This window comes from Odontesthes bonariensis, chromosome 4, assembly GCF_027942865.1.
Source record: "Odontesthes bonariensis isolate fOdoBon6 chromosome 4, fOdoBon6.hap1, whole genome shotgun sequence".
Taxonomy (NCBI): domain Eukaryota; kingdom Metazoa; phylum Chordata; class Actinopteri; order Atheriniformes; family Atherinopsidae; genus Odontesthes; species Odontesthes bonariensis.
In genome coordinates, this window is record NC_134509.1 from 42,988,529 (window position 1) to 43,010,414 (window position 21,886).

General features: G+C 44.2%; 1 protein-coding gene across 1 annotated transcript in view; it reads left to right on the forward strand.

Moving 5' to 3' along the window:
* tmem132a (transmembrane protein 132A) overlaps positions 1-21,886 on the forward strand; it is a 68,217-nt gene that overhangs the window by 21,374 nt on the left and 24,957 nt on the right. The window contains exons 2-4 of the mRNA XM_075464306.1: positions 10,633-10,859; positions 10,942-11,154; positions 11,244-11,417. Coding sequence (XP_075320421.1) covers positions 10,633-10,859; positions 10,942-11,154; positions 11,244-11,417 — 614 coding nt within the window. The remainder of the gene's footprint in view (positions 1-10,632; positions 10,860-10,941; positions 11,155-11,243; positions 11,418-21,886) is intronic.

Consider the following 21,886-nt stretch of genomic DNA (forward strand, 5'->3'; position numbering starts at 1 on the left):
CCTCCGGAACACTTCGATGTGCACCTGGTCGCCTGGCACCACTGGTCTCTCAACCAGCTGTTCGAGACTCAAGTCTCTGAACTCCTCCTGTAGATAGATTGCTCTGTGGATTGCAGTTAGTTGCTTCATGTAAGCTGTCCACTCTGTTTGCACCTGCTCGAGTGGGGGCTGAGGTGCCGGCATGGGTCGACCCGTTAGCATTTTATGCGGTGTTAGTGCGTGACTCTATGAGTCTGCATACGAAAGCTCATTAGTGCAAGCGGCAAAGCATCTAGTTAGTTTAGTTGAAGCACAGATTCAATTCAATTTCACTTTCCAGGTTCCATTGATCCTCTCAACCATCCCTTGACTCTGTGGATGATAAACGGCCCCACAGCGCTGCTTGATTCGCAGCTGCTGCAGAATGCCTCTTGCACTTTTCTAACCAACCCTTAACCATTATTTGAGCTAATCTCTGATGGAATGATAAACAGATGAATCAATTCTCTTACCAAAAAAATTTTTACGACTATTTATCCAATATGTATGACCAATATCCTTGTGGTGGCGTGACATCTGGCTCCAGTAACACCATTGGTGCCAAGACAGCAAGCTGGCACTTTGATGCTACTTTCGCTGCTTCATCAACCGCGTTATTACCTTTACTGACCATTTCGTTACCTTTACGATTATTTGACACTTTGTCACCGCCAGCTTTGCGAGGAGCATCATGACTGCAATCAGCTCCTTCATTTGGACCTCATGTCGCACTGGACTTCCGTCTGCCCTCCTGAACCCTCTTTGCTTCAAAACTGCTTCAAACAAATAGCAAATATCATGAGCATATGTAGAATCTGTGTACACATTCGTAACCTTACCTTTCACCAGTAGACATGCTTCCGTTAATGCCTTCAGTTCAGCTAACTGTGCCGAACATGGCTGTTCACACTTCTCAGCTTTCACCGTCACAAAGTTCTCCACCTTCCTGTTTCACAACTGCAAAACCTCATGATCACCCAAATGATCTCACAACATGAACCATACACAACATAAGTGACATCAGCCTGCACAAGTGGAGTTGCTCCTAAGTCAGGTCTCAGTTTAATGTATCTCACAGCTTCTGCCACACGCTCATGTGGTTCTCCTTCAAACTCACGTGGAATGACATCCACAGATCCCGATGTAGTACACTTCTGTATTCTCACATCTGGACGTGTCAAAAGATGCACAACCTGCAAACATCCTGCCTGAGTCACAACATACCTACTCTGATTTATTAGTTCTGAAATCTTATGGTGTCTATTGGAGACATATAAGAAAAATGGCTTCTCATAGACTAATGTTGCCCGTTTCGGATGACTCTTGCTAATTCTGTTTCAAATTTCCAAAGGCTAACTTAGCCTCGGTTGTCCTCTCCAGTTGTGCTTTCAACCTTTGATCTTTCGATTTTTCATGATTCCTTCCAGAGGAAGCGCATTTTATTGCATAATCCTCCCAAAAGAAGATCATACTTGTTTTATTTTAATTTTACTTATTTATTCATTAGTTATTTCTTCATTTATTTTGGACATGGCGCTTTTCTTACTCCCTCCAAGTGGGATGGAGAGATATCAGTAACTCCCTATGGGCTAAATAGATACTCTAATTTAGGCTATCAATGCTAAAATTTAAATTAGAAACTTTGTTCCGTCCAAATTTTAGAACTTCGTAATAGTGGCACATTTAAATTTTAAATTCAGAAACTTTGTTTTGTTCTGTCCTAGTAACAGTGACCTATTTAAATTCAAGTTTTAGAAACTTAGTAGTCGTGACACATTTAACTTAAAAACTTCGTTTTGTTTTGTAATGATGACACACCTGAGGGCGGTTTTTAAACCCTTTGAGTACGTCTGGTGTAAGTGTACTTCTTACCTCTATATGTCAATGTAAACCAATACTGGGATTCCTCTGCCAGAGGAACGCCATGGACCTGCCGGGCCACTTGCTCCGCCCCGCAGGGACTGGCCACGGTCCTGCCGAACACTCGGGTTTCTCGGTGCTCTCGGACAGCTGTAAACAAAGTGTCCCCTCTCACCACAGGCCCAACATGCTCCCGAGGACCTTCGTCCTCCAGGTGCACCTCTTCTTGACCTTTGACAGGGTCGACGATGGACTTGCCCCTGTAATGGCTGTTCAGCGGCCCCCGCTGTCATGTCCTCATTTCGTACTTCTTGCTTCACTTGCAGTTCTTCTAACTGCAACCGTGCAAGTTCCCTTTGCATATCCTTCTCTTGCTCCTTCCGTTTCAGTTCTTTTCTGTATTTGTTTACTGCATGCACCACGTGGTCCTGGAATTGTCCATGTGACATTGAATTCAACCCCACCACATCCTCCAGCCTCCCCTGAACTGGGGCAGGCAGAGCCTCTTTGATGGAAACTCTGAACAATGTCACCCAAGCTGGGCTCTTCTCGATTTCTCCCTCAGACTCTTGTCTCCATTTCTTCAATTGTTGTGCAATGTACACAACCGGACTCTCTGTTCCTGACAGTGGCTCCCCCTTTAATGCTTCGAGGTCCACTCCTACAGGAAACTCAGCTCGTAACGCTCTCCAGAGTGCAGCTCGATATGCATTAAAGTCAGTTCCATCAGCTCGGTGGCTTAACATCCAGTCATTCTCACTGTGTCTCAAAATGCCCTCCATGGTAGAAGTTCCAAAACACAGTGCCCACACTGCCTTAATGTGTCCAACAGACAACAGTTTATGCACAGTTTCTTGTTCAAAAGCTCTTATCCATTTGCTTGCACCTGTGTGAATATCCGGCAATCGAGCAACCAGCCCCCCTAGGACGAGCGTCTGCCACGGCACATACTGTCCCTGCGTCATTTCCATCAAACTCGGTGCTGACGCTGTTGGACTCTTATGTTCTTCAGAAGATGCCTTTTGAACTGGAGGTGCCAGTTCTGGTGATTTTTGATATTGTGGGAGCTGTCCCCCTGCCTGATCTGAATTACAGACGGCGTCTGGCTCAGGAGCTCCATGACTGCTTGATGTAGCTATTTGTGGTTCTGGACGTTCATGAGATATTTTGTGATTTTTTTATTTCAGAATCTCCTTGTATGTTTACTGCTCCTGGCAGTGTTGGATATAGCTCTGCATTTTCAAAGAAATGTAAAACTTTTAATTCAAGCTCTCTCTTTTCCTGTCTCTTTTTGCTTTTGTCCTTTGGTTTGTAAGCTTTAATCCTTTGTTCCATTATCTTACAGGTAGTTACATTGAAAGTGCCACCTTTTGGCCAGGGTGAGACGTAATTTTTTGTTCGTTTTTCCCATTTTAGAGATATCTTTTTAATATCTTTGGAATGTTCAGGATGTTTGGCGCTGATGGTTATTGTTGGTGTTACATCCATTGTTTCACCTAATTAGTTCCCTTCTATTGACTTTTGACTTTTTCTTTTTATTTACTTATCTATTTTCTAAATTTTCCTTATTTATTATTCGTATTCCCCCTTTTTTTTTTGAAAGTCAATTTAAATTAACTAATTATTTAACTCTAATCAATGCTAATTTAATGCTCGGCTCAATTTAGCTTAGATGCAGCTAATTATTGGATTGGATATTGTCAATGCTACTGTTAAGGTTAGCCTATGTTAGCTTTGAAAGCTTATGCTCTAAGTTGTTTTTTTTTTTAAATTAAACCAATGTTAATTCAATGTTAGGCTAATTTAGCTTTTTGACTTCTAGTTTGGAGTTAGGTTACTATTATTGCTAATGTTAATGTTTGCTAACCAATGCCAATTGATGTTAGCTTCCTAGCTGTTGCTAATCAATGCTAACCTATTGCTAATTAAGATTTAAACCAATATTTGCGTTATTGCTGTTGCTAATCAATGCTAATTGTATTTCTGATCAATGCTAATTATGGCTAACGAAATGCTAACAAATGCTAATAATGCTAACCAATGCTACTTATTGCTAATCAATACTAGCTTCCTTGTTGACCAATGCTAATTGAATGCTAATTATGCTATTCAATGCTAGTTATTGCTAATCAATACTATTGATTGCTAATCAATACTTGCTGTATTACTAATGCTACCCAATGTTAATTTATAGCTAATCGAAAGCTCAGTTAATGCTTACTCTGTTTGAAGTGACTCAGGCTAAAGGCGTTGCCCCAACCTTTGCTCACATCCGGATGTTACCAATCCAATCCACACACAATGTCTCCCACCAATCCAGATGATCCAATGCACGTCACCGCTACGTCAATTCTGACCAATGAAATAAAAATATTTTTTGACCAATGAAATCTGAACACACCTCTAAATCTATCTCCAATGAAACACGTCTGAGACACGTAACTTCTAACCAATAAAATATGAACACACCTCTAAGCCCGCCTCCAATGAATCACGTGAATTCTAACCAATCAAATATGAACACATCACCACGTCTACTTCCCAGGCTGTTTTTAACTCCTCCCAAACATAACAATTGAACCACACCTTAACTCAAAATGGCGTTTGTCACACTTTTGTAACAAGTTAAGAAAGAGGAAGAAATACAATCTGTCCAGCCGTGGACAGGAAGAAATACAACCAAAAAAAAATACAGAAATAACAGTTGCACTATTCTTCCCCTCAAAATGGCATTTGTTAAGAAAGGGAAAGAAATACAATTTAACACGCTGTGGACAGGGAAAATACAAACCAAAAGATACAGAAACAATGCATAAGCGAAAACTTTCTTTATCAGGAATGTCACATTCACGTCGAACGACGTGATGAATCAATGGCCTAAGCACAGAAACTCTCCCTTAGGAATTGCGAAACCAACATTTACTCGACTGATAACAACTCCGCAATTAGCACATTACCTAAAGAAAACTAATAATTATTACAGTTCAACCATAAAGTGCCCCTGGAAGACACAAGGAAAGAAAACGTGATCACACACGAACATTTGAAGCAGCAGAAAAATGTCAAGGACAGACCACGCGCCTACACACCAACCGCGTGAGCGCGCAGCGCTCTCTGTCCCCGTGAAAGCCAAAACACCTACACTCGCCTGTTGAGAATAGAACTTTAGAAACTTAACACCAATCACAGCAGTATTCAATAATTCAATAATAACAAGATGCACTCAACGAAAATACAGAATCTTAAAGAAATAAACACACAGCGTTTAAAAATCACAGCACATTACTCCAACAACACCTTATCTCCCCAAGTTATTAATGTGGCAACTATAACAATTAAGCAAATTATAACAATGAAGCAAATTATAACAATGAAGCAAATCTGAGTGTAACTTAAAATACTACGACTACTCAAAAGTCAAGGGATGATATGAGTCAGAACCTTTTTTCTTTTCTTCTTTTTAGATTCACATAAAACAGCAGGATTTCACACACATTGACAGACAAACAGAGACCGGTCCCACACACTCACACCAAGTCAGTCGATCAAAGTTTTGTCAGTCACCGTTCAAATCTTCACAGTTTTAAATTATCAATTTCTTTCATTTAGACTTTTAATTTTTCAGGAGATGTTGGTGTCGGCAATATATGGAATACAAAATGTGTTTTCCCTACAAGCCTTGTGATATGGTTTCTTGACCAAAGCAACAGATGCTGACGTGTACTTATCAGCTTCCCTATGACCTCTTATAATAATCTCCTGTGGCCAATTTCATAAACGAATTTGAATTTTCTTCTCAAAATGTCTTTATACTGAGGTCTCGGATAACTCCAAAGAGTTCTAAGCAGATATATAAAATGATATAAACATATATACTTAAAATGTGCCCGTATAGAACTGGAATTGACTTTTTCGGAGTTTTCTTGAACTGCTCTTTTGATTCCACCTTCAAACTTTTATGTTCGCAAGTCAATCAATTACCAGCATTCGTCTACTCCTTGACTAGTGAAAATAATTTTCACATATATTAATGACTAATGCGAACCATAGTCCCACGGTATTCCTACCCCCCATGCATAAAAGGTCGGCCGTTGGCTCTATGACATCACTATGAACGAGTGATTTCCACTCTGCCCGCTCTAAAAGCGTATCCACTATTCCAGTTTAAACTCATCGATTTATTTCCTGCCCGAGCATGAGCGACTAGTCTTCCTTAATTACCACAAAAAAAATACAACAACACAAGCCAGACCAACTGCTCACAGCTGTCTGCTTTACAACTCTCACAAGCTGCTGTTTACCCAATTTTATCCCAATTCACACATATGGCACCTCTTGGCCCAAAATTTCAACAATTACAATTTCAGCAGCCCCCCTGCACAGAGATCACAATGAAATGCTTACCGAATGCAGAATCCGTCTCTCTCCTGTGTTCTTTTAAATTTGGGGAAGCCGGAAGAAACCTGTGATCTGTGCTCCACTAACAGACGCCAGTTGTAATGGTGGGAAATCCAACCAGCCGGCTCTCACAGCTGATGTCGGTTGTCGGGACACAGAGGACACGCTCCGCCGGGATCCAGATGCAAAATCTCACGAATTCGGGGTCACCATTATGTTGTGGAGAAATTAGAGTCGAATCCCGCGTTGGTCAGCCGTCCATTGGGGAGTTTATTGAACAAACTGTCACAGCAAATATGCATACAGAATGTACAAAATGTCCGACGAGCTCATCTTGTGACACCCTTTTATACCGTTTTATCATAACCAGTGTACGTGGCCCTCTCTGGAGGCGCCTAGCTTTCGCAGTTTATCATAAACACGCTCATACTAACTATCAACAATATTCATATGAACCAGTCAACAAGGCACAGGATGTAATTAGGCCAGAAGTCATGAGAATGTCATGACATCCTTCTCCCACAGGAGCCAATGAAGAGAAGCTAAACCTGGAGAAATATGATCTCTGCTGTTAGTTCTCATCAGGACTCTGGCTGCAGCATTTTGGATCAGCTGGAGGCTTTTCAGAGAATATGTGGGACAGCCCAATAATAAAGAATTACAGCAGTCCAATCCTGAAGTAACAAATGCATGGAGCAGTTTTTCTGCATCACTCTGAGACAAGATGTTCCTGATTTTAACAATATTACGAAGATGAAAGAAGGCAGTCCTAGAAACCTGTTTCTTATTTAAGGGCTTAATATATTTTAGTTTATTCAATTCTATTTAAAAAATGTTACTACTGCCAAACCAGAAAGCAAGACAAATAACGTGCAGTTAAAATACATCCAAAAGGAAAAACAAGACTGCTTATATCCAACTCTGCTCATCTTCTGCCAGGACCTGTGACCAAAGTTTGGGTAAGAACACCTGCAGAAGAAAACTTTAATGATAACTGAAACTGTGTGTTACAGGAGCCCTGTTGTGATGGCAGATTCCATGTCTTGGGTTACAAGAGGAAAGCTTTTGCTGTTTTGGATTGCCATAGTAGGTGAGAAGTTATTTTTATTTGTTTCTTTATAATCCAATTTCAGAAAAAGGTTAGGAAGATATAGAAAATGCTAAGACACAATGAAGAAAACAATGATTGATACATTTATTTCTATGTTTATTTCACTGTAGACTGTATGAACTCCAGAAATATTTTTTATTTTTCTCTTCATCTTTATTTCATTTGTTAGTGTACATCCATTTTTTACATTTCAGACCTGCAACACATTCCACAAAAAGTACAGGACAGAGAATCTTTTCCCACTCTGTAACGTTTCCTTCTCCCAACACGTTCTGACAGTGATGACACCAGGTGATGCAGAGTTCCAGCTGTTATTTTGTCCCATTCTTTCTGCTAACAGGTGTGCAGCAGCACGGGGGGGGGGGGTGTTTCAGAGTTTGGGGACAGGTCAGGACTGCAGGCAGGCCAGTCCAGCACCCGTACCCTCTTCTTCCTCAGCCTTTGGAACATGTGCAGAATGTGCTTTTCCATGGGCTGCTTGAACAGTGCTCGGACGTCCCTGGAACAGATTCAATTCAATTCATTTAATTTTTATTTATATAGCGCCAAATACAACAAATGTCATCTCAAGGCACTTAGATAATAAAGTCCAATTCAAGCCAATTGGAATTCAATTCATTGTAATCATAATTATTTATAAAATAATCCAATTCGTTCATATAGAGCCAATTCAAAAACAATTTCCTAGCTAAGGAAACCAACAGATTGCACTGAAAACTTTTTCTTTTTCGGTCCAATCTCCCGGCCTGAGCGTGCCTGAGGCGACTGTGGAGAGAAACGACTCCCTTTGAACAGGAAGAAACCTCTGGCAGAACCAGAACCAGGAAGGGTGGCCATCCGCCTCCACCAGCTGGGGTTTGAGAAGACAGAAAGGGGGGGGGGGGGGCACTGTAACACCATTCAAAGGATACCTGTTGGAACAGGAAACACGAGTTAAGGCCCATTTATGCCCTACGGAACTGGACGAAATTCGTCTGTCCGGTCCATACGTTGCTCCCGGAGCTTCTGTTTATGCCTCCGTCCGTATTGCGCACGTCCGTAAGAAATCCTCTTTAGGGCGGTATATATTGAGTCATTGTCGGCCGCGGGTTTGAGAAACATGGCGTCAATTGAGGAAGTTGCAGTCATACAAATGTATATACCCCCTGACCATCTCACAAATCCTCTCCTCCATTACCTGGCATTTTTAAATCTTAAAATTTTTTAATCTCCTACTCTTTGTTCTTCTTCTTCCTCCATAACTTCCGGAACCAACACGCTCCTGACTCTCTACTGCCCCCACGAATTCCTCTGGTATTGCTCCGTTTCGCCCGGAGCTCACCGGATTGCTAAGCTCTTGACCTACGGACAAACTGACGGATGAAACGACCCCCGGAACCGGGTGAAAGCGTCCGTTTCCGTATTTACCGTAGGGCATAAATGGGCCTTAAATGACCACAATAATGTCACATGTACATAAAGAGAGTAAAGTGAGGAAAGGTGTGACCGATGAGGCCCCCCAGCAGTCTGGGCCTATAGCAGCTTAACTATGGGATGTTTCAGGATTACCTGAACCATCCCTAACTATAAGCTTTATCAGAAAGGAAAGTTTTAAGCCTGGTCTTAAAAGTGGAAAGGGTGTCTGCTTCCCGGACATTTACTGGCAGCTTATTCCACAAGAGAGGGGCCTGATAACTGAAGGCTCTGCCTCCCATTCTACTTTTAGAAACTCTGGGAACCTCAAGTAAACCTGCAGTTTGGGAACGAAGTGCTCTGTTAGGAAAATATCTTACAATGAGATCTTTAAGATATGATGGAGCTCGGTCATTAAGAGCTTTATATGTGAGGAGAAGAATCTTAAATTCTATTCTGAATTTAACAGGGAGCCAATGAAGAGAAGCTAAAACTGGAGAAATATGATCTCTCCTGTTAGTTCTCATCAGAACTCTGGCTGCAGCATTTTGGATCAGCTGAAGGCTTTTCAGAGAATATGTGGGACAGCCCAATAATAAAGAATTACAGTAGTCCAATCTTGAAGTAACAAATGCATGAATTAGTTTTTCTGCATCACTCTGAGACAAGATGTTCCTGATTTTAACAATATTACGAAGATGAAAGAAGGCAGTCCTAGAAACCTGTTTTATATGCGAGTCAAATGATAAGTTCTGGTCAAAAATAACTCCAAGGTTCCTCACTGTAGAACTAGAAGCCAAGGAAATACCATCTAGAGTAACTATATAGCTAGACAATTTCTCCCTGAAGCGCTCAGGTCCAAAGATAACGACTTCAGTTTGTCTGAATTTAGAAGCAGACAGTTCTGAGTCTGTTCAGATGTGTTCCTGAAGGCAGCACATGTTGCTGTAAAACCTCAGAGAGCTTTTCTGCATTAATGCTGCCATCACAGAAGTTTTTACAGAAAGTTCTTTTTGATTCCTCATCTAAAAGAACAGCATGATTTATGTTCTTCCAATATGCCTCATTCTTTAAAGCTTCATTCAGACCTGTTCAGCTATCTAATTAATCTGGTGGGAGCAGTGAGTTAATGTGACATATGATCAGCTGTTCAGTGGAATCTGACAGGTGGTGATATGAAATAAATGAATAACAGCTCTATTCAAACTTTCTTCATATCAGAGCTCGTAGCTGCAAGCATGTTTGAACTCTAGATGAAGCTCCTGCTCTTTCTGAGAGGAACTGCTCCACTCACCACCGCTCAGTATAACACAGTGCTGTGTGTTTGTTAGCTTGATATGAATTTATGTTGTAAAAGAAAAGCTTTAAAGAGCTTTCAAAGTTTTGTGTTGTGCAGCTCCTCTCCTGACAAACAGCAGGGATGGTGGGGTGAAGTAAAGCATCACGTTTTCTGTGAGTTGATAACAACTATATCTGTACCACTATGAAATCCTCACAGTGTAACACTGACTGTGAGACCACAGCTTCTATTTCATACAACCACTCTGCACTGATATGAATTTTTCTGGTGACACAACATGTTGGAAGGAAACTATCACTCTATAATGACTATCAGATGAAAACACACTTCATGTACTGTTCAGTACCAAATTAATTGCAAATATTGTGTGCACGTGACTCCTAACATCACTTTCACAGGCTTGTCTAAATAATGGGTGAGGAATGTGAATGCAAAAGTGACCAGTGACTGAATGAGTGTGTGATGAAGACAATAAAGTTATGCACCTTATATGTGAAAAAAAGATTAAAACTTCTCCAAAACTCTTTCTTTTCTGCTTTTTCAATTATCTTAGTCCCTCCGTCCCTCTTGCAGCCTCCTCATCCTCTCACCCTGCCAGTCCAGATGTCAGTTATCCCTCCTCCCTGGCATTCCCTTCCTCTGTCCCAGGGGGAGCCAGGCCCTATTTTCTACAACTCCAGTCCATTCTCCTTCTCCCAGAGTGTTTTCATGCTGCCCCCGACCAGCATGTCCCCGAGACCTGGCCTGCAGGCTTCATTTGGCCCTTATTCTGTTACACAGGTAAAAGAAAAACAATTACTTCTGACAGGGATGACTAAAGATGTTTAAAAATCCATGCAAACCCTTGTATCTCTTTCCTCAGCTAACATCAGAGCCTTTCCCTCTGGCTTCTCCTACTGTGTACGCCTCCCTCCTGTCAGAAAATGTGGAGCGAGAGAGGGATGATGGAGGGCAGGTGAGGTTTAGGGTTAGGGCTCTGTTCCACATGCGAGGAGCGACCAGCACCCATGGGACCTGTATCATCCTGCATGCTTTCAAAGAGACAGAGCAGCAGAAGGCCTCCTGTATCACACAGGTGAGGATCAATTTCTCTGGTGTTTTTCCTCATTCATTCATTTCACAGTTTCCCCCTTCTTTCTTTTATCAGTTCATCCTGTTTCCCAGCCTCCTCTAGGGCTATGTGTGGTAACCCTGACGCTTCCCAGTGATTGGTTTAAGGATCAGGATCAACACACCAATCAATCACATCACAATCTGGACAGGTGGCATAAAAACATCCACCATCATCATAGGGTGCAGACCCGAGAGCGGCAGCGTGGCCAGCATCATCATGGAAACTTTTTCAACCGTCAGCATATGACTTCTCCTGCACTGAGGTAAAGAGAAAAAGTTATCATTCGTGGTTTAGTTTGAGTGAAATAGTTGATCTAATTTAGTTGAATTATGAGGGGTAAAATACATTTATATTCAGAAAACTTACAGCATAAACGCTTGGTGCATGCTGACTTCAAATCACATCCAAAAAAATGTAATCAATTCTGGACCTCCAGTAGCTGTCCTCAGTGGAGACAGAATGAATGTTTTAAGACTTTGCTTCTGGATGATGCATAGACATCAGTGAAAAACCTGTTAGCAGTTAGCAGGACTTTCCTGGATCTCAACGTTATGACCGGTATTACACATACACACAAATCAAATCTCTTACATAACATGACATGTTGGGACACATTTGGGGAAATGTAGGATTCATTATTTTGCCCAAGAGAACATGTAAATGGTGAATTTGTGGATCAATCCAAGTACCTTCTCATAAATAACAATATGGCAAACAGACTGTATTTTTGTAGCACTTTTGTAGTCCAGCGGAAAACCCACATTTTTTACACTACAAACCACTTTCACTCATTCATACACATAGTCATACTGCACATCTTAGTCTTCACAGTGTAACAGTAACTACACAGCATTTTTTCTCTATCACACACATTGACACACCAATGGACACATTACAAACAATGTGAAATGGGTTCAGTGACACGGGAAGCTAGGGATCAAATCATCTAGGCAAGGCAATTTTATTTATAGAGCACAATTCATAATTCAAAGTGCTTCACAGCTACATAAAATCACAATGTATGTTAATCTAAAATGAAAAAAAATCATCCCACATAGTTAATTAAGAATTAATTAACATAATCAACACTAAATTATCCTAATAATTCTACAATCTCAAACAAATGGAACATTTGTGAATAAATGAAAACGATTATATATACACACCCGATTCACATTAAATGATTAAATGAATTCACAATAACACAAATTTTAACATTGCCACCACACTTGTCCACTGTTCGCAGTGCATAGGTGCGAAAAACCCACCGGCTGCTACTTTTGTAACTCATGTTCTTATCTTGGGAAAACTCTCCTACGGCCCCACCCCACTGGCGACCGACCACTTTACCAAGGTCACACTCCGAACAGTTGACTAACACAACTGGCAATGGACATATCAGTGATCAATTTTGATTGATAATACACATAGAATGAATACACCACCATCAAACCAATTAATCACATAAATGTACCCAGTACAATACATAAAATTCTGGATTATCACACAACAAATAGTAATAAAATGCAATGTAATGCAGCTCTTCCAGTCCCGTCCCATCTCCTGTACTCTGGAGTCGTCTGCTTCTGGCCGAACATCCGTCCGGCTGGATCTGGAACTGCTAAGCTAACTCTGGGAGGAGAGGTCCCCAGTACGTCACTCCCAATCAAAGAGATCTTCAGCATCTCTTCTCCCTGTCAGACTAAACTTGGTTCCACACCCGAGGAAAGAATCTTGTGAACCGTCCGTTGATAACCTTCATTCGTTGACCCGCTCTCCCATGCGTTGGTCCTCAGACCTGGTCTCGCATGGTCATCTGCCTACTGATTCCTTCCACTGTTTGTTCATCACTTGCAGCAAACACCTTCTCAGAATGGGTATAATGCAACACCCCAATAGGGAAACCATTCTCACTATCAACAATATTGCTATTCCCGCTTTAACTGTCCTCGCTCCCCCTTCTCCCAGAATCCCAAACAGACCAGTCCACCACCGTTCACCTCCACCAGCATTACCCTTCAGCTCCTCTTCCAGTTCTCTGAACTTCTCCACGGCCGTTGTAAACATTCCATCAGCTGCAGTGTTCCCGGGTACAACATTTTCCCAACCATCTGGCAAACACCACCTTTCCCTTCGAATATCCATTCTAAAGCTTGTCTGTTCTACCAAGCCATCATACTCGTCTCATGTAGTTATCCTCCAAAGGCTGCAAACCCCTCACTCGTGTAGTTAAGAATTCTCTGTTGATTGTAGTATATGTAATTAATCCACCCCTCATTTTGTTAATTGTGATCCACGGCAAAATAGACTCAAATCCAGCTGCGATCTCACTGCGTGCTTTGAACTCGAAAGGAATCCCTCTCGGCTGCCCTATTGCATCCAAGTAAACGTGCTTATCCCTGATGTAGTTACCACTAGATCTTTTAACTCTCCCTTTTTCCACATCCAAACCCCAGCATCCCGTTTACCTTGTCATACACTAACACAACTGATGTCTTCCTCCTCACCAGTGCCCAAAGACCTATCCACCTGTTGGGTCACACATTTAACAAAACATTATCTCCACACATCCAGTAACTCTCAGCTACCGATTGTGTCTGATCCCCAAAAAGATATAGCGTTAAAATGATCATTTCTATATTTTCGCATTACTGGTCCAAATAAATAAATCCTAATAAATATTGGTTTCATTCAACAGTAGTATTACCTACGTGAGTTCCAAAAGCATTCAAACTCACCATCGTAATCTACTCTATAATCAGTCGGAGGCCCATCCTGTGTTGTACTAAGATTAAATTCCGCACAAGAAGACTCCAATTTGTGGCCCTTCCTTATTTTGAAAATAACTATGTAATTTATTTGGCCCAAACATCAATCTGCACTTAATACCACACATAGGAAGCTTAAACAATAACCATTTATCCTCTTCCGATGTGAACCTACCTTCTCTGCATTCCCGTTGCTGGACCACTGCACCGTCTCTGAAGGTGTGTGGCTCTGGAACAACAACAGGCAATGCTCCTGGAGCGTCTGCGCATATGAGACACTCCGTCGCTGTCAGTTCTCTCGTTGTGTACCATGTCCATCTATACCACATATCCTGTGCTGCCTTAACCCATCTTCCACAGTTCCACTGTTTTCCTGTCTCTACCTGTGCATGTACACTCCGTCTGTTCTTGGATTAACATGATTATTCTGTCCTGTAGTGCTAATGGTATCAAATCCCCCTAGCCTTCCACGAGAAGTCTTTCTATTCTTACAACCATTGTGAACAACTACTTCTGACCCGAGGACAACATGATCTTACCAGATTGCCCCTTTGTCGTGGCGTCCAGAGGCGGTGATTTGGTCGTCTCCTCCTCCGGACCCATGATCCACACTTCCTCAAATCGTTTATTCCCATGAACTTAAATTCAAGCTTAACCGATACCTCTTCCCGACCAGCTCTAGTGTGTATTGCTGGCAAAGTTCGTGGCGTGGCATGGTCTGAGTGGGTGTGTATTGTTGCATCATACTCATCTGACCCAGGCTGGCTACTTCCCTGCGGGGTGGCTTCATCACGGGACCCCTTCCCGCCTCTCCTGTTTGCGGGATCCCGTCCAACATCTCCAGGCCTTGCTTTCCTGAGCCCATGCTGTCGGCCAACACCCACACCTGGATGCTCATAAGTGTCAGAAATCTTAACCTCTTCCTTTTGTTCATCCTTTCCCTCGGACTTAACTCCGTCTGTGTCTTTAGTCCGAACCTTAGTGCAGTGATTCAAATGGTACCATGTGTTGCTACCTTCCATTCGAACTGCTGTTGGCGTTGCTCGCACCACTGCGTACGGTCCTTTTCACCTTGGCTCAAACGACTTTGATGTGCACCTGGTCGCCAGGCACCACTGGCCTCTCAACCAGCTGTACGAGACCTGAGTCTCTGGTCTCCTCCTGTAGATAGATTGTTCTGTGGATTGCAGTTAATTGCTTCATATAGACTGTCCACTCTGTTCTCAACTGCTCAAGTGGGGGCCCTTTAAAGGGACCTCTCACGTCGGGGTCACCATTATGTTGTGGAGAAAAGGAGTCGAATCACGCGTCGGTCAGCCGTCCATTGGGGAGTTTATTGGAACAAGCCGTCACAGCAAATATGCATACAGAATGTTACAAAATGTCCGACGAGCTCATCTTGTGACACCCCTTTTATACCGTTTTATCATAACAAGTGTACTTGGCCCTCTCTGGAGGCGCCTAGCTTTCGCAGTTTATCATAAACACGCTCATTCTAACTATGAACAATATTCATATGAACCAGTCAACAAGGCACACGATGTAATTCTGACATGTCAAGAGAATGTCATGACATTATTCTCCCACAAAGGCAATAAAATCATTAAAAAGAAATAAAAAATAAAATAAAGAAATTAAAAACCCATTAAAATAATCATTAATTAATTAAAAAGCAAAGAGTGCAGATAAAATACTTTCGGGTGTCATATGCACAGCTAAACAGAACTGTTTTCAGCCTGGATTTAAACATTGTCAGAGTTGAGGCCTGTCTCACATCTTCTGGAAGACTGTTCCAGATGTTAGGAGCATAAAACTGAAACGCAGCCTCACCTTGTTTAGTCCTGACTCTGGGCACCAGCAGGAGACCCCTCCCTGAGGTTCTCAGAGCCCGAGTTGGTTCATATGGCTTTAACATGTCAGAGATGTACTTTGGCGCTTGACCATGCAGAGACTTGTACACAAGCAGAGCTGTTTTAAAGTCTATTCTCTGAGCGACAGGAAGCCAGTGCAGAGACCTGAGCACTGGACTAATATGGTCGTATTTCTTGGTTCTAGTCAGGACTCGAGCAGCAGCGTTCTGGATGTACTGCAGCTGTCTTACAGCCCGTTTAGAGCCCAGCGAGCAGGCCGTTACAGTCTAACCTGCTGGAGACAAACGCATAGATCAGTCTTTCTAAGTCTGGTTTAGACACTATTCCTTTGTTTCTGGCAATGTTTTTTAGATGGTAAAAAGCTGCTGATGTTACTGATTTAATGTGGCTGTTAAAGTTCAGGTCTGAGTCCAATATTACCCCGAGATTTCTAACTTGATAGTTAGGTTTTAGAGAGAGTCTCAAGGTGACTGATAACACTTTCTCTTTGTTTCTGTGGGCCACAGACAATGATTTCAGTTTTGTCTGAGTTTAGCTGGAGGAAATTGTTTTGCATCCACACACTGATCTGTTCGATGCAGCGACACAATGTATCTACAGGCCCGTGTTCTCCTGCCGTCAGTGACACGTAGATCTGAGTGTCATCTGCATAGTTGTGGTAGGACACATTATAGCTGCGTATTAGCTGGCCTAATGGAAGCATGTACAGATTGCACAATAGGGGTCCCAGGATTGACCCCTGGGGAACCCCACAGGTCATAGCCATTTGGTCTCAGACACAGTTACCAATTTCAACAAAATATTTCCTGTCCTCCAGATAGGACTTGAACCAGTTTAAAGCACTCCCAGAGATTCCCACCCAGTCTTCTAACCTCTGTAATAAGATCGCATGGTCAACTGTGTCAAAGGCAGCACTCAGGTCCAGCAGAACTAAGACTGTGACTTTACTTGCATCTGTGTTCAGGCGGATGTCATTTGTCACCTTGATCAGAGCTGTCTCAGTGCTGTGGTGGGGCCTAAAGCCTGATTGGAAAGTATCAAAAGCATTGTTAGACAGGAGAAAGTCACTAAGCTGTTGGTATACAACTTTTTCTAGGACTTTGCCTAAGAATGGCAGGTTTGATATGGGCCGGTAGTTGTTCAGTACTGTGGCATCAAGATTGCTCTTCTTTAGAAGAGGCTTAATGACAGCGGTTTTTAAGGCCTTTGGAAATGTTCCAGTCTGGAGTGAGATGTTGACTAGATGAGCGAGTTGTGGTAACAAACTGCTCAGCACAGACTTTAGGAATCTAGTGGGCAACTCATCAAGGCAGCACGTTGATGAACTCAGACTGCAGATGGTCTCTTTGACTGTTTTGTCAGTAACAGGTGTGAAATGTGTCAGCTCTAGGTGTCCAGCTGGCTGCAGAGTAGTTATTTGTGTTGTGGAAATTATTGCATTTTTAATGCGTTGAACTTTGTCATTAAAGAATGTTGCAAACTCATTACACTTAGATGTAGAAACGAGTTCTAAAGGCAGTGAAACTGGAGGGTTTGTTAATCTCTTTACTGTAGCAAACAGGACACGAGAGTTGTTACTGCAGTTTTTGATGATTTCAGAAAAAAAAAAGAAAAAAAAACTACCTTTAATTGCCTCACAAACATAATCTTAATGATTTCATCTATAACATGGGTAACATGGTTCAGTTCTGCAGTTATATATCTATTTCAGCTGCAGAAAAACTTTACCTTAATTGATGAATGCTTACAAATGAAGTGTAAAGAGCAAACCTATGCAGTAGTGCAGGGGGAGTGATTACACTAATGAGCAAACCACTAAATATTCACCTATTAATGTACATGTGACATTCATTAGACTGAAACAAGTTGTTTCAAACTTTGAAACTATCCTATCGGTTTATTATTGATTTGCACAGTTTAATATTAGTTTGCACCAATCATATTGGTTTACAGTTTCATAAACCGATAGGATAGATGCAAACAGAGTAATGAAAGGTACAACTGTTTCAATCTGATGGTGGACGGTAAGAAAGACTTCTTAAATCGTTTATTCTGTGAATATGTATTTATTTATTATTATTATTATATTATGTTTATATCTCTTCGTCTTGTTCTCTATTTTTGTTGTCTATAGTATAACTTGGTATCTGTTTCGACCTCACTCTGACCGTCACTACGGTCTTAAAAAGGAATGATCACCTTCGTTCTGCCTATCACCGAAACCATATGTCAAAAACGTCACGCCCGTGACCTCCGGAAGCAGAACGACCTGCGTTAACAAATAGCAGGGATTGCTCCCGGTTCAGTCTCTCACCTTGATCGCCTCAAAACCGGACCAGGTAAGAAGCAGATATTTTTTGCATAGGCTACACAGTCACAGAATTCACTACCCGAGGGTAACAGGTGCCTTGTGTCCCTGTGAATTGGACTGTGCAGTTAAGCTAATATCACGTTGCCGTGAGCCTGCTTTAATTGCGTTCGCGCTCTGTTGCAGATCACCGTAGCGCTTCACTTATTTTGTTATTTATTGTTTGTTATACGTTGCGTGCCCTATACCGCTGTTCGCAGCCGTGGGGTTAGTGTGCGCCTGCTAGGTGCGTTCGCGCACTGGTGCAGGTTGCCAGAGGAAGATTATTAAGTGCTGTTGGTTACCACTAAGTGAGCCTTCTTAACGCGTTTGCATACGTACAGGCCACCCTAGCGCTACACTTGCATATATTTTGTATTGCCGGTAGCATATTGTTTTCTAAGGTAGTGTGTTGTTTAAGTTTCACATTACTCTACCGCTGTTGTAACTGGTTGTGTAAGCCAGTAGGTGAATGCGTGCACTGTTGCGGGTAAGCAAGTGCATTTGGGCATTTTTTGTTGTATAAAAAAAAAACAAAAAAAAAACACTCAGTTCTGCACCTGCATATTTGTTCGTTCTGTGTGTTACTTTGGCCACTGGAATTTTTCAGGTAAGTAGCCAGATAAGGTAAGGATTATTGTTATAAATAAATGAGTGTTGTTCAGGTAAGTACAGATTGGTGCTTACTGATTATTGTTTACTGTTTCAGTGGTGACATAAATAAATTAATTAATTAATTAATTAAGTGGTTTATCAAACAGCACCCTATAGCCGCTGTTCGCAGCCGTTGGGTTAAGTGTGTGCCGGTTAGGTGCGTTCGCGCGCTGTTGCCGGCCACCAGCTTTTTTCCTGCAACTCGCCATAATGGCCTCGCACCACTGCAGAGTCTGCATGGTTGCGATGAGCACCGCAGACGGGCACAGGGAGTGCCCTACTTGCCTTGGGGCCGCCCACGTGTTGGAGGACGTGGACAACCCCTGCAGTGCAGCAGTTGACCTGCTTAGGGGGGAACGACTTCGCCGTGCCAACCTGGTGTCTGGTCACATGCATGAAGGCAGGGCGGAAAGGCGACGCTCACCCCATCGGTCGGCCCGAAAACATGGGCATAAGCGTACGCGCAAATGCTCAAGGGACCGGCAGCGTGAGTCCCCCCATAGGTCTGACCAGGAAGGGGCCTCCAGAGCTGCGAAGCGCCCTGTTCCAGCTGAGGCAGCAGAGGGCGGCAGTGCGGGGTTAGCCCAAATCCTCTCAGCTCTTCAGGGGCTATCAAGGAGGATGGACAGGCTAGAAGGCCATCAAGGCCCGCCATCCCTACCGCCATCCCTACCGCCGGGCCAGGAGGGTCCCCCCTTACGCAGGCCTTAGAGCCATGGTGAGGAGGAGGACTGGGCCGATACAGACGTGCTGTCCCTCCACGCGTCACAGACCTCTGACGCCACAGGTGGAGGCAGCCGTGGTGGTGAACTACACACTGGCTCTAGAGGTGAGCCCACAGTCGTGGGGGAGATACCGGTAAGCCATCTGCTGTCAAGGGTATTGTGTGCCTCTAAAATTCTAGGCTTTCAGCCCCCCACACCAGACCCAGCTCCTTATGGGGGTGTTTGGGAGGGTGTATCTCACGCTAGCCCCCCACCTTCTATTCCCGTGGCGGAGGACTACACCAAGATGCTGAGGACCGCTTGGGGTAAGACCTTGCAGCGGCCCCAGTTTTAACCCAGGCTGCCGTCAGTTGGCAATGGCTGTATACCCTGCTGAAACAGGGCTGGGAGACATGCCACCAGTGGAGGCGTCAGTTGCCTCTTGGACGTCACTTGGGCCTGCGCGGGCATCCCCTAATCCACGTTGCCCGCGTAAGGAGTGTGCAAAGACAGACCGCCTGGTCAGTAGGTCTTTTAACGCTTCGGCACGAGCAGCCCGTATGGGCAATGCCCTTGCTATGACGCTGGCGGCTCTGCGTAAGACGCTAGACCCGGCAGACGGAGATGCCATGGCCCTGGTGGAGGCTGCGCTATCTGCTCACTCCCAGCTCACACGGGATGTAGGAGACTCGATGGCCTTGGCAGTGTTGTGCCGTCGTCAGGTGTGGCTTGCGCAAACCTGTCTGCCAGAGGCTATTAAAGCAGAGCTGATTAACCTCCCCGTGGCACCTGGGTGTGTTTTTCATCCAGGATCCAGGATTAGAGCAGCTCCCGGCGTCTACAGAGCAGCAGTGGGTAGGTTCAGGCAACGGCAGCCCGGCCGGCCTCCTCAGGCTAGTATCGCTCAGGGCCAGCGCTTTCAGGCAGTTACCCAGGGGCCAGCCCCACATCCCCAGTTCAGGGGGAGGCGGGGAGCAAAAACAAACAGGGGCAGAAACGCAGGCCGGGGCGGTGGCCCGGCGTAGCAGTCAGGGGCTGCCCGTCGGATGCCCTTCCCAGCTGTCTCGGATCTCCTGGGAGGGGATTGTGCCAGACCCTTGGGTCGTGACAATGGTTGCCCACGGGTACCGGCTACAATTTCGACGGCGGCCCCCAGTTTTTTCAGGGGTCAGAATAACAGCTGTAAGAGACCCAATTTTAAAGTCCGTACTCGACAACGAGGTTCGAGAACTACTTTTAAAAGGGGCTATCTCGGAGGTACCACCCAGCGCACAGCGAGCTGGGTTTTATTCCAAATATTTTATTGTGCCCAAAAAGGACGGCGGTCATCGGCCTGTCCTCGACCTCAGGCCCCTAAATCAATACCTCAAGGTGCTGCCATTCAAAATGGTTCACACCGCAGTGGTAATACGATCAATCCAGCAGGGGGAGTGGTTTACGTCTCTGGACCTGAAGGACGCATATTTTCATGTCCCAATCTGCCCAGAACACAGGCCATACCTCCGTTTCGCCTTTCGAGGCAGGGCGTTCCAGTTTCAGGTCCTTCCTTTCGGCCTCTCCCTGGCCCCAAGAGTTTTCAGTCGTGTGGTGTCCGCTGCACTAGCCCCCCTCCAGGCACAGGGTTTGAAGATACTACCGTACTTAGACGATTGGCTCGTTTGCGCCCATTCTCAAGAGCAAGTGGTGCGCGACACGGAGACACTGCTGGCCCACATCCAGTTCCTGGGCTTTGTGGTAAATTGGAAGAAATCCAATTTGCGGCCCCGCCAACAGGCAGAATTCCTGGGTATCCTCCTAGATTCAGCCCACATGAAAGCGTCTCTCACTGGCCGGAGAGTAGACAGCCTAATAGAGGCCCTGAAGTGCTTTCGGCTCGGCGGACTAGTTACCGCCCACAGAGTCCAAAGGTTGCTGGGCTTGATGGCTGCGGCAGCCGTCGTGGTTCCTCTTGGCCTGCTGAGGTCACGTCCCTTCCAATGCTGGTTCAATGCGTTCCGACTCCACCCGAGAGACGACAGGCAGGTCAGGCTGCGTGTTTCTCGGGCTTGCATCCGAGCCCTGCGTCCTTGGAGGACCAGGGAGTTCCTGCTCAGTGGCGTCCCCCTGGGGGGTCATCCTCACAGGAGACAGGTCATCTCGACGGATGCATCCCTAACGGGCTGGGGGGCTGTCTGGGAAGGACGTTCAGTGTGGGGCATTTGGCAACCTCCATGGACGTCGGAACATATCAATGTTCTCGAACTGAAGGCCATTCACCTTGCGCTACAGCGGTTCCTGCCAACATTGCAGCACAGCCATGTTCTGGTGAGATCGGACAGCACCTCTGCGGTGTATCACGTCAACCACCAG